The 13,273-nt window shown below is 34.2% G+C and overlaps 2 protein-coding genes across 4 annotated transcripts in view; one reads left to right on the forward strand and one right to left on the reverse strand.

Annotated features, from left to right (window-relative positions):
* LOC135845758 (transmembrane ascorbate-dependent reductase CYB561-like) overlaps nucleotides 1-13,273 on the reverse strand; it is a 106,470-nt gene that overhangs the window by 56,796 nt on the left and 36,401 nt on the right. The window lies entirely within an intron of this gene.
* Nucleotides 3,649-13,260, forward strand: LOC135845757 (uncharacterized). Of its 3 annotated transcripts, none has more exons than XM_065364579.1 (2): nucleotides 3,649-5,368; nucleotides 13,062-13,260. In XM_065364579.1, exons 1-2 carry the CDS (start codon nucleotides 3,754-3,756, stop codon nucleotides 13,085-13,087), a joined length of 1,641 nt encoding a protein of 546 aa, XP_065220651.1. In that variant the 5' UTR covers nucleotides 3,649-3,753; the 3' UTR covers nucleotides 13,088-13,260. The 3 variants fall into 3 exon arrangements, with proteins under 3 accessions (XP_065220651.1, XP_065220650.1, XP_065220649.1); XM_065364578.1 differs by lacking the exon at nucleotides 13,062-13,260 and adding an exon at nucleotides 7,926-11,762; XM_065364577.1 differs by lacking the exon at nucleotides 13,062-13,260 and adding an exon at nucleotides 6,088-6,819.

Below are 13,273 nucleotides of genomic sequence, written 5' to 3' on the forward strand. Positions count from 1 at the left end.
TGAGGTGTTCGACTTTCTTCCAACGCAACATTTGCAAAATAGGGGGCCTTCGAGGGATCTCAAAAAAAAAGTAGAAATTGAATTTTCAGCTGCTGAAATCAACTTTTATGATTTTTGTGAAATTTAAAAGATTTTTGCAAAGAAAATTGAAATCTTACCGGAGGCTTAAGATTGGTTCAAAATTATAGGTCTGAAATATGATGCTGGAATAGGCTCGATATTGGTTATTTTTAGAGAAAATGTGCCAATTGAAAAATATTACGTACATTTTGAGTGAAAAAATGTCAATTTTTGTGGGAAAAAAATGATCATTTTCGAATTTTTGAAAATTTTACAAAAATGTAAATTACAAATTCAAGTAGATAGGTAGTTGAATTTTTAATCAAGCAGGTATAGGTAAGACTTTTGGAGGTTGAAACAATTCGATTGTGTTGAAAACTCAAACCCAAAATCACTGATGCTTCTTTTGTTAAAATAAATTCTCGGGATTTTGAATCCAGATGCTTAGTTGATCTTGTTCAATTCAAATAAGTTTTTAAACTTGGTCCATTTTTTCATCAAAATTTTCAATTTCAAACCTAGTAAAATTTCAATAAAATAAAGCTTTCCATATTCATCAATGTAATTTTTTTGAATAAATTTTAAGGGATTTTTAGTGTGAAATTTGCTTATATTTTAGAGAACTGATTGTGATATCGAATGAAAGATAAATGGAAAGGAAAAGAGCCAGATCGAGGGGAATTTTGAAAATCAATCGGTAGCTTTTTAATCATCAAAAAGCATGGATAAAATTTATATAGCTCAAAGGCAAATTCGCAATCTTGAAAAAGAATGTTTCATACCTACTTACAAATTTTTTACCTACTTTTATTTCTATTTCATATTTTAATTCCAATTTTTTTCTCATTATAATCGCAACTACCGAGAAGAAAATTTGAAAGCCAAGCTGGGGTATTTCTTTTTGCATTTTATTGTCAATTTTTACTCAAATTGAAATGTTTTTGATCATCTAATCCTCAATTTTCTCAAAAAGATTCTAATTTGAAAAAATTGAAAACTGAAAAAGAATTATAGGTAAAAATTTTTAAAATTGCTTTGCTCACTGTTCAGTAAAATTTGAAAAATTAAATCAATTTTTTTAAAAATTCTCTTTACTCATAATGCTAAAATGTTGAATACGAGTATAAGCGCTGAAAAAAATAGCCTATTTTCGGACCACAGAAAAAGGAACCTACCAAAGCAAATTTGAGCAGCTGAAATTCTTTTTTCCATTCTTGGCGAATTTTTAAAATTTTAAATTCGGTTCGTTTTTACGAGAAAAAAATCAGAATCAACTTACTGCAATTTGGCTCGTAACCTATTTTCAGTTCCTCGAGTTAATTGCTGATGGTTTTGAATGCTTCTTGAGCAAAAATTGCTCAATTTCATTTTAATCCTATTTATGGATTTTTTTTCGAAATCCAGAGAAGGAATTTATTACAAATCTACTGGAGGCTCCAGAACGGCTCAAAATCAATACAAATCGAACCGGAAGGTTGAAGATGGAGAACAAACCGAATTTCAAGTTTTTTCGTTCACTTTTTCACGAAAGGCTGTGGATTTTTTTTATTTTCATTTCCAAAATATCGCTGAAAAAAATAGAATTTATGGGTTATGAATTTCTTTTTGATCCTATACAGGGTGTCCGAAGAGTGGTGGTACAAAGTTCAGATTTGGATATAACTGAGCAAGTACGACAAACGTATAAGAAAAAACGTTACGCGAAGGTGTGACCTATCTTAAAAATTGAAGGAGCAAAATACTTTTCAAAATCTAAGAGCCAAAATTTAATTTTGAACGTTGAGGAGGGGGGGTTGGTAGTGGTAGTACATTGAAAAATGAACAAATTTTGTTGCAATCATTTTTTTTTCTCACTCTAAAATTCAAAACATTTTTGAAGCTCAAATTTAATGAAATTTTTTGCAAATCAAAAATCGTCAAGCTTCAAAAACTTTTTAAATTTTAGAGTAAGAAAAAAAAAATCATAACAAAATTTGTTTATTTTTTGACGTAATGTTCATTTCTGCACTTCCTTTTTTTATCGCGATTTTTTGAAATTAAAAATCATTTGTAGCCTCTTCAATTTGCAAGTTGGACAAAAAGCCACAATAGGTGATTTGGTATCGACCACCCCCCCCCTTCGGGGTCAAAATTGGATTTTGGCTCTTTAATTTTAAAGACGTATTTATTGCTCCTTCATTATTTAAGAAAGGCAACTTGCTTATCTTACGTTTTTTTTTACTCGTATCTGGTTTTATCTTGAAGCTTGTACTACCACTCCCGAGACACCCTGTATCGACTTTTTTCGAAAATTGGAGAATCCAAAAATCAACTTAACCACTCAAAACCATCAGCAATCGATTCGGAAAGTCGAAAATAGGGTGCAGATCAAATTTCAGTTTTTTTTTTGTCACGAACTTTCATTTTTTAAAAATATCTACCTAGATAAGTACCTACTTGTAGTAGGTAGATTAATAGCAGAAGAAAATTTTGGATTTGAACCAGTACCAAAGTATTTTGAAATTAGGTGCCTATATTGATCAAAAGAGTCGCAAAGTCGATAAATTCGAATCTTGAAAATTTTGAATTTCATTTTGATCATATCCTAATTTTTTTCGAGAACTAGAGAATCCAAAAATCAAATAGAGACACCAGAACAGCTCAAAATCATCATTAATCGATTCCTGAGGTCAAAAATAGAGTACTAGACCTACTGAATTTCTCCCTCAAACGTTAATTATATCACTTTTTTTTTCATTAAAAAATGAGCCAAATTTGAAATTTTGAAGTCAAAAATCAAGAAATGAATTTCAACAGTTGAAATTTTCACAAAAGGTGTACTTTTAGATCCTCTTTCGATCCTTTCTGTGTAGGTACTTAGTCCAAAATTGTTTTTGCTGATGCTTCAATTAAGCTCGATGCATCATTTTTATTTAAAACGAAAACCAAATTCTCATCCAATGATAAAATTACTGAAGATTCTTTTTCAAATATTTTTCAAGCCCATTGATTTAAAAACTAGTTGTGCTGTAGGTACCTACCTACCTCAAAAATGTTGAAAAAATATAGAAGCATTTAAACCTCTTTTCCTGATTTGTTCCCAATCTCTCAGTTGCTGAAATTGAGCATTTTGATTTTCGAAGACTAAAATGTTGGTTTTTATAGAAAATATCTGCTAAAAATCAACGAATGAATTCAGGCAACTGAAAGTTTAATAAAACTAAGTAGGTCTAGGTACCTATATTATTTCGAAACTCCAATCTTTTTTGAAATCAAAGTCGAGCATCTCGAAAAGTTCTGTTTTGTAAGTACCTAATCACAAATTCATAGGAAATATCATGAAAAACCCCTCATAATTTCGGGCGTTTTCCTACCAAAACTACGTACCTATCTATCTATTATTAAAACAAGTCAATCTTACGTATACGCACTTATTCAAAATGACTCACCACACTTCGCTTCAATAAACGAATTCCGAAAGAGGAAACACTAATTAAAGAACCGTCGTAAAACAAATAATTAAAAAATTTGACCCCTTTAATCTCCTCTCCCAAAAAACCACTGATAAAAAAAAATTAAACCATTTTCCTGGTTTGGTTTTATCAGCTCAACACGCACATAGAACTCCATTCGCCCTTCTCATTTCTTTTTTGCTCTTTCGATACGAGTAGATAATGTTTTAAAAACCGTGTGATTTTGTCAGTTCCTCGTGTAATGCTCTTGGGAAAGATTGCACTCCTATTTTTCAGTTATACTCGTATAGCCATTTGCAACTCCAATGCTGTGCCCAAGCTCCCTTACGACTTCCATCAATTAACCTCAAAGTCCTACTACGTCGATAAGAGCGAACTCTTGTATACCTTCTTCAGCGAACGCGAAGACTGGATGCGATGCGGCGTACAATTCTGGTACTACATCAGTTGTCCTCGAGGTTTCGGGAAAACCACCAATCTACAAATGATTCGAAATTTCGCCGAAATCCAGGTCGATTTCATGGGTAATCGAATCCCTAAACAGAACACCACAGCTTACTCTATTTTCAAGAATATGAAAATCGCCAAGATCCCCAGATTCATCGAAGCTCACTTGGCCGAGTACCCGGTAATCTATTTAGATTTCAATTTCACTCCTGAAGATCTCGTTAATGAGACAACCTGCGTGGATGCTTTGTTCAAAAAAATTCAACAATGTTATCAGCAATACGATTGGTTGAAACCGAGTGTTAGGAATTTGACATTGGGAACGATTATGCATAAAATCCTTCACGACCAATACGACAGGAATATTGTACGTAGAAGTATCCACGATTTATCCGCCATCTTGCACGAGTATTTCGCCAAAGAAGTCGTCCTGCTAATAGATGATTTCGATAGCGCTGCCAGAATGGCGATGAAAACGTCTCGAGTCGATGTGAAAATTTTATACTTTCTAATTCACGAGGTTCTCGATAAAGCTCATCACTTCACGAGCTTCGTTCATCACGCTATTATCACCGGAGTAACCGGATTGAATTTCAAATCGATCGTGTACGATCATCGAATCGTCGAAAGATGCGCCTTTCTGGACGATCATCGTTTCAGCGTTCATTTTGGTTTCGACGATCACGAAGTCGGTGTCATTTTGGATAAATACAATTGCAGCGAAATCGAAAGAAACAATTTGACGAATTATTACAAAGGGTACAAAGTCTTAGGACTGGATCGAAGAATCTATAATCCTTTATCAATCAGTCAATATTTCATCTCGAAAGAACAAAATGTGTCTGAGAACGAGCTCTTGAAAGGATACTGGATCGTTGACGAAGAATTAGACTTTATATTGAATTTCTCCACGGGCCAAGATTCTTTATTCCGGCGCAAGATATGGGGGTTGGTTAATTGGGGTGCTTTCAGAGCAAGCTGGCCGATAAAGGAATACCCTCCGAGAATGCTGCACCGATTTATCAAGCTGAGAGATTCCCATTACCAAGATATAGAGGAAGATGATCCGAAAGGATTCCTGGCGTATTTCTTCGAACGAGGTTTCCTCAGCCATGCTGAGGGTCGGAATGTCTTTGAGTTACCTAATATGGAGATTAAACGAGAATTTATGAACAGGTTCCAAAATGATACGTTCATCAACACCATGCCTTATGAGCCAGATCTTGTTAGAAAAGTTAGATCTGTGATTGAATCTGACGAGTCATCAGCACTGGGTTCTGGAGACGACTACGAATTGTACGATGATGAAGAAGAAAGCGAGCATCGAGAAGAAGAAAGACATTTAGATGTTAGAATAACAAAAAAACAATACGAGGAAATAACCCGCCGACGTAAAAAAATCGCTAGAGGTAATATCACCACGAGATCTACTGTAATGTATAGAGGGCAACATCGACGTTACAAGTTATCTGGGCCTCGTCACAGGGAAGAAAACGTTGCCAAGTTGAGGACCCTGACTAAATTTGGTAGTACTACTTCGACTCGATCTCGAACAGGTCTCAGAGCTCTCAACTGGTACGAGGCTATGATGACAGTTCGATTCAAACCTTAACCTCGTAATAAAAAATTATATCACTGGGCAAAATTTTAGATGTTGAGTTATATTTTCTGGTACCTATTTTAAAATTCGTATGGTCAGTCTGTTTTGAGAAAAAGAGCATCAAAATTTAATAAAATTGGGCTAGAAAGCCATTTGATTGATTGGTAGTGGTTTCGAGGTATTCTGAGACCTTCGACGAATCCTGTGGTAGGTACCTAGTACCTACTCAAATTTTGAAATAGTTCCTAGAAAAACTTGGACTGAAATGGATTCTACTCTCGAGCTTGTGAAAGGTTGAAAATTCAATTTCAATTTTTTTGTACCTTGATACAAATCTTAAACCTCTGGAAAAAAAATACTCGCCGGAAAAATTGTGTATTTGAACAGATTTTAGACCCTATGAAAATCTTTTTCCAACACCAACACTCGAAAAATTTGCTGGAGACTCCAAACCAGTTTGAAACTACCTTCAGTCAGTTCGTCGGAAGGTAGAATACAGGCATTAAAACCAAAAATTGACGTTTTCAGCTCAATTTATCAAAGAAGATGCACGAGTGAAATAGGTGATTTGGGAATTGTCCTCGGATTCCAAAACTGGCCAGCGGAAATTATTGTTACTTATGGTCCAAAACACCTGTGATAAATTTCCAGATCGTAAAATCACCTATAACCTCTTCAAAAAGGGATGGAATTGCAATTTCAATTGAAAATTTCTACCTTCGGCAGTTTTCCCTTGAATTTTTTCAAACGTGCAAGGGTGTTAGACACGTATCAAGGGTTATTCGTGGAAATTTTTTGAAATTTTTTCAAGTATATCTTCGTGAGCAAAACGCACATTTTTAGCTTTTAAACGACGCTTTCAGTAAGTTATTTCAGAGGTGCAATTATAAAAAATATATATTATTGTGTATCATGTTTTTATGTAGGTGGAAGGCCCTCAAAAATGCAAAAAAGTGATTTTTTTCAACATTTTTCTCGCCTAAATTGGTCAATTCGGAACGATAATTTTTTTTCTCGTATTTGTATATCTACTTAATAAAAGACTCCCACTTACACCATCAAACCGAATCGCACCAAATTTATCAATTTTTTCTATGTTGAATAATTTTTACCAAAAAAATGTTGGACGATTTTTAGAACTACCAACCGAACTCCCTTCCAGGTCACCCAAAGTGGCCAAAATTTATGTTTGGATTAATACTAATTTGAAATAGGTACATCATATTGCAATTGCGCAGAAATTAAAAGTTTTGATTTTTTTTTTCTCATTTTCATCAAAGTCAAATTTTTTTCAATTTGAAAAAATGCACTCGCCACAGAAAAAAAATTGAAGATTTTTAGGGTACTATAGTCCTCATTTGTGACATTTTTTTGCAGTGTTTTTGCCACCATCCCCTTAATTGATAGGTTTTATGAAAAAAAAAAATACTTTAAAATTTTAGCCCCCCTACTGAAAATAAAGTGGAGCTGAGAGCCCCAAAATTGAAAAAATTAAACAAAAAAGTGATGAAAAAATGTTTATGAAAAATTCTCAATATATACTTACGTCAGAAAATTCCTCTAAATAACTTCTTTTTCAAGAGAAAAATTACCCCCTCCCCTCATCTAAGCAATTTCAACTCCTTCTACACAGATGTCTTAATAAATTGAAAAAAAATCATTCGTACTAAACAAAAAAAAGACAGTGAAAATCATCTTAAGATTTCACAATTGTTTACATTTGAATATCTCAATCTCCATTTCAAGACATCTTTTCCTAATCCTTCGAGTCATTCTTGTTCCTTTGAGCGAAATGAAAAATGAAAAAATTGTCAACAATTTTTATCAACATTTCTGTGCCTTATTCGCTCATTTTATTAAAAAATACAGATGTCTTAATAAATTGAAAAAAAAATCATTTGTAGGTACTAAACAAAAAAAAGACAGTGAAAATCATCTTAAAATTTCACAATTAATTGTTTACATTTGAATATCTCAATCTCCATTTCAAGACATCTTTTCCTAATCCTTCGAGTCATTCTTGTTCCTTTGAGCGAAATGAAAAATGAAAAAATTTTCAACAATTTTTATCAAAATTTCTGTGCCTTATTCGTTCCTTTTATTAAAATGTAGTCTGATCTTTCATACAACGCGACATTGGCTTTCTTGATGCAGAGTCCATGAAGAAAATTGATGCATTTGGTGGGGTGGGGCAAAGGAAGTTTTTTTTTAATGAGATTATTTGGAAGAAATCTGGCGCAGAAATTGGCAGTTCAGAAATGAGGCATAAGGTTTCAAAATTTCCAAAGATAAAAATATTGCTTGTGAAAAAAAAAATTTTACTCATCTTGATGGATATTTTTATTTTATTTTTTTTTCAATTTTAGCGTTCACAACTCCTTGGAGTAGGAGAGGATGAAAGATGCCACCGAGAATTCAATTCTTTTTCGTTGAGTTTCTTCTGAAAGAAATATCTAACTAATGCTGTGCGATTGATTTGATTCAATTTGGCGATAATTTGTGTTTTATGGCGCTCCCTCCCACCAATCGAAGTTATTCCCAAGTTGAAAAAAAAACTAAGAATGTAATGAATAATTTCTCATCTAAAATTTTGTACAGACAATAAATGCAACAAGATATTAAGAACTTTGTCTTTGCCCTCTCTCCGAACTTGACCTCTCGAATCGATTGCCACGATTTTCAGGTCGATCTGGAGCCTCTAGCAAAAGTTGGCTTTCCACCAGCTATTTCGAATTGAGTCAGAGAGGCAGTTGAAAATTCAATTCTGTCATAAGTTCATCCTTCTGAATCGATAAAGGCAGATGAATCATAAATAATCTGAGGTGACAAGTCAAAAAAATCTATTATTGACAATTTTGCCACAAATTACTCAAAAATTCTTCTTTTTCTCTTAAAATTGATCCCCTGAATCGATTGTAACCATTTTTGGATCGGTTGAAACCTCCAGCAAAATTCGACTTTTTCCAGTACCTAATTTTAATCACCTCCGAAGGTGTCATAATAAACTTCGGACTTTGGTAACCGAAACTTTAATTCTGTGATCAGTTCAGCCTTCTGAATAGCGATGCTTAAGGCCAGTTGAATCACAAATCCGAAATGAGTAGGTAGTTGAAAAGTGTTGATATTATTTTTTAAAAAGTTGAAAATACTCAAGTTGAAAAAAAAAACTCCAATATCATCACTTTGGCAGCAAATTTTTCAAAACTTCGTCTACTCCCTAAAATCGACCCCCCCCCCCGTCCAGCATTTCCTCGAATCAATTACAACCATTTTCGGACCAATCTGAAGCTTCCAGCAACTTGACTTTTTTCCATTGTTTTCAAATCACTTGAGAAGGTATTTTATTCCACTTCAGCAGCGGAAAATTTAATCATGTCATAAGTTTGACCTTCTGAATCGAAAATCCAAGGAGAGGAGTTGAAAAGCGTAGGTATTTTTTTACGAGATGAGAAATCTGAAAAAAAATTCAAAATGGTCAGCTACCCCATAAAGTCGATCAACCCCCTGCGTTTTCTTTTTCCTTGGAGTGGAATAGACATTACTGCTGCTGTTTTAACCCTTTGTTTCCATGCTTGTCACTTTTATTTAATAGGTACCATGTTCTTCTTCCAACTTGTCTTCCTTTTGTTTTTCCAGTTCTTCTCCGAATTATTTCTTTTGCACAGTTTTTGATTTGATTTTTGCGCGATGTCAGGTTGTTGGTATCGTTCTTTGCTCTTCTTCTGGCTCTTAGTGACTATCTAGCATTTTGCAGCCAACAGCTTTTGGTCAGAGTTACAGTCAGCACCAGGATATGTATGACAGTTATTCACTGTGTTCTTGAATCTTTCTTTTACAAGCATATATAGTCTATCTGGTTTCTGACTTGATCTCCAGGACTGACCCACAAGTCACAAGTATACCTCATTGCGTGAAAATCTGCCAATGATACCCGACAAAAAAACGCAACAGGAATTGCAACACTTTCCGCCAATACTTTTCTGCTCATTAATCAGCGCGTATATTTTTTACGTAATAAATTCTGCCAATGTCCAATATTCATGAAATTTTTTATGGTTCTGCCAGGGATCGAACCCCGGCGCCAGAGTTAAAGAGCAACTTTTCTACTTACCTGACCACTGGGACAAGTGATGGACTGAATGCAAATATTTCTATACTATGCTAAAACATTTGCGTAAAATACAGCATTTACACAATCATGTTATTTAGCAAATATGTGAGGGCGCATATGGAAAGGGACCTAACGACCAAAAGACATAAAATTTCACAAGAGGAGGGTTTAAAGTTTTGCGTTAGGTATTTCCCTTGTTTTAAGGTACGATTACATATGGATGGGTATTCCGACTTCGAAGGTCCTATACATTATCACACATTCACACACACCCTCCAACGATCTGTACTGGCCAAATTAGGCACTACAAAGTTGATAAAGTGAGCAATTCTGTTGATATTATCAAAAATTTTAGGGTATTAGTTTTGATAAAAATCATTTGCTGCTGATTGTGGCAGTGTTTTTCAGTTCAACTTGTGTTTTTTATATAGTTTCACATTAAAGTTAGTTATATATTGTTAAAAAATACATTTTGTAAATCGATACCGGTGGCTAGGTGTATGTACCTTGCCGAAAGTCTTCGATTCGAGTTCTGTCTGCTATCGGAAACTTTTTTAAATGATTTTTTCCACTCATATCTTATTAAAGTCACGAGTTTTTGTAAAATTTTCATTTTTTACGCGTTTTTACAACTATTTTCAAATTTTTTGCGTCATTTTTCAACTTTTATGAATGATAAATGTATGCATGATTCGCTTAAAAGTAAAAAAAAAATCAACGAAATTGTTTGCCAAAAATTCAAAGAAAATATAGGTATTGTAATTTTATGACATGTGACGTCATACTTTTTACGATCGTCGCATATATTCTCCAGCTTTGTGGTGACAAGGTTAAGTTAGTTAGTTTTTTAGTCTTATGTTAGTCGTTGTCTTGATCTTTGCACTGTACTGTTCAGTAAAAAATAAAGAGTATTGTAATGTAATTCGTGTTCGCGTATTTTTTCACAGAATTTACAAAAAATTAAATGTTGCTACAAACAGAAATAATAAAAATTGGGGCCTATGGAGGGTTCTACTCGATTTTTAAAGAGTCCCTACAAAAATTTGGCGAAGAAATAAAAAATTGATTTTTTGGTCATAAGGTCCCTTTTCCATATGCGCCCTCACATATGTGAAAGAATATGCCAAAAAGCAGGTTAGTGGCATATTTTGTTTTTGTAGGTAGTTAATTTCTTCCAGCGTGAAGAAACACGCCACATAATTTGAAAGTGCTGTGGCCTTATGCGAGAAAAATAAGCTGCACAAAATATTCACATAGCGTATTTTTTTTTTTTTTTTGGTGCACCAATCCGCCTTCTGAACAGCACTTTTTCATGCGTATATTCAGAATATGTCAATAAACCAGCTGGTTTTGGAGTCTTTCTCAGTGTATGGGCACGTTTCCCCCAATGGGGTAATTGTCTTGTATGCTGTTTGAACCAGGTATTGCATATTACTAGATCGTGTCTTTCTGCAAACTCTACAAGCATTTCACTTCTTTCATTCTGCTCTCCAAGTGCGTACCTCCCTGCAACATGGCTGCAGCCATGATCATTCTCAACTTTGGCATTGAAGTCTCCCATTAAAAACACAAGGTTGTTGTTTTTTGGGCAGCTCATCACTTCTTCTACATAGGTCATTGTAGAAGTTGTTGATTTCCGCTGTACTGCTTTCCACTGTTGGCGCATAAACTTGAATTATCATCATTGGTTTTGGCTTGACCTCCAATCTCACAAGTAGTAGGTATCCTCTATTCGGGGTGATGTGTTGAAAAGTGTACTTTTTAAAATGTCGAAAAATATTTTGTAATATGTAAATCCAAATTCGTCAAACGACCAGGCCCCTGCTCATGGCACAATTTCACAGAGTCAAAAAAATGAACCCGAGTGGATGAAACTTCCTTGTTGTTTTTGTGGCAGTATTGTGAGTGATTTGGAATAGTAGGAGAAAAGTCAACTTTTACTATGTAGAGGCTTCAGATCGGTCTGAAAATGGTTGCAATCGATTGAGAGGATCGATTTCGGGGAATAGACTCAGTTTTGAGCAATTTGTAGCAAAAATTAATTTTGAACGTTGAATCTAATAAACAGAAATTCAGTTTAAAGATCTTGAAACTGTATTTTAAATGAAATACCTACATAATTGAAAAAATTTCATAATTTATATCTAATATAAGTAGGTAATGGATAAATAAAAAATAATGATATAAAGTTAAATAATTGGTGTAAAATTACAACAGGTTTTTATTTAGGTACCTAATGTTTTATGAAGTTGAATGAATAATTTTTGAAATTTTATCAAGAATGACAATGAATTATCGTCAAAAAAAGAGAGTATTGTTATAATTTTTGAATTCATTGTAACATAAATATCAATTTCTGTGCCTATCCTTACTCTTATACGCATACGCAGGTATTTTTTGTAAACTTGTGATAAAACTGTCCAAAGCACGCCTCAGCTTCTGCATCTTCTGACGTTGTTTACTCACTCGTCCTTTTGCAGTTGTGGCTTCTCCCTTGGGTGGCTTAGGCGTTGTAGTAGTGGCTGCGCCCTCGTGCGGCGGAGGCTTTGTGGTAGTAGTTGGTTCCGAGGGAGAAGGTACTGAATTCACGAACATAAATTGCAGAATTATGAAAATTCCGACGAAAAAAATTGTATAAAAATTCATATTTTACGGGTTGAATTATTCGCGCAAGTAGGTAAGTAAAGTAGGTAAAGTAGATAGGTACACTATAATGCAACGCGAAACAATTGATGGAAATGTCACCGGCGTGGCGTATTTCTTTATACTGTATATACCTAAGTAGATGTGTAGCTTAATCCTAATTATTCAAATTATTACCAATTAACCTACATTTTATCGAATAGCTTATTGAATTTTATGGAGTCAAATAATGTTTCCAATTACAGAAGTGACATTAAGTTCATAAGGTATTTGAATGAGTAAATGCAAGTGACGTAGGAGTATACCTATAAGGTGTTTTAATAATTAAAAAACGCCAAAATAGGGCCCTGAAGTTTTAACCTTCATGGGATATACTTGGATTTATCATAAAATATCTTCTGCAAATTACTCAATTTGTTAAAAAAGATCTAATCGAATTGAACGAAGCCTCATTTTAATATTCACCAAATTCCAGCAACAACAACACACCCAACTCGTGCGGTTTGAAAGTTGCCTATTCAAGAATTCGTAGGAAATATAGTTTCACTTCACAGGAATGATTTTGGAAAAACAAAAAAGGGAACAGAAAATGTGTATTAAATTCAATGTCACACAAATTTCGAACCTTGAGAACAAAAATTTCAAAAAAACATACTACCTAATTCATTAAATTAATTTCCTCATTTCATCCACGATCAAGCTCGACTAAACTTATACTAATTCCACCCTCTTTACGGTCTGATTTCAGGACCCAAACGCTGCAGAATATGGTGATCTAGCATCCTCCTATAACGCCATCTGGGAACACCATCAACACCATCATCACCATCACCATCATCATAACGGTTCATCGGTGCCCTACCATCCTGAATTCCTGCCAGGATTTGCTTGTTCTTCAGAATTCTGGGCATCTTCACCCCAAATAAACGGTACTCCACCCGAATCGGCGTTTCGTTCGCA

The sequence above is a fragment of the Planococcus citri genome, chromosome 4 (assembly GCF_950023065.1).
Source record: "Planococcus citri chromosome 4, ihPlaCitr1.1, whole genome shotgun sequence".
NCBI classification, from domain to species: Eukaryota; Metazoa; Arthropoda; class Insecta; order Hemiptera; family Pseudococcidae; genus Planococcus; species Planococcus citri.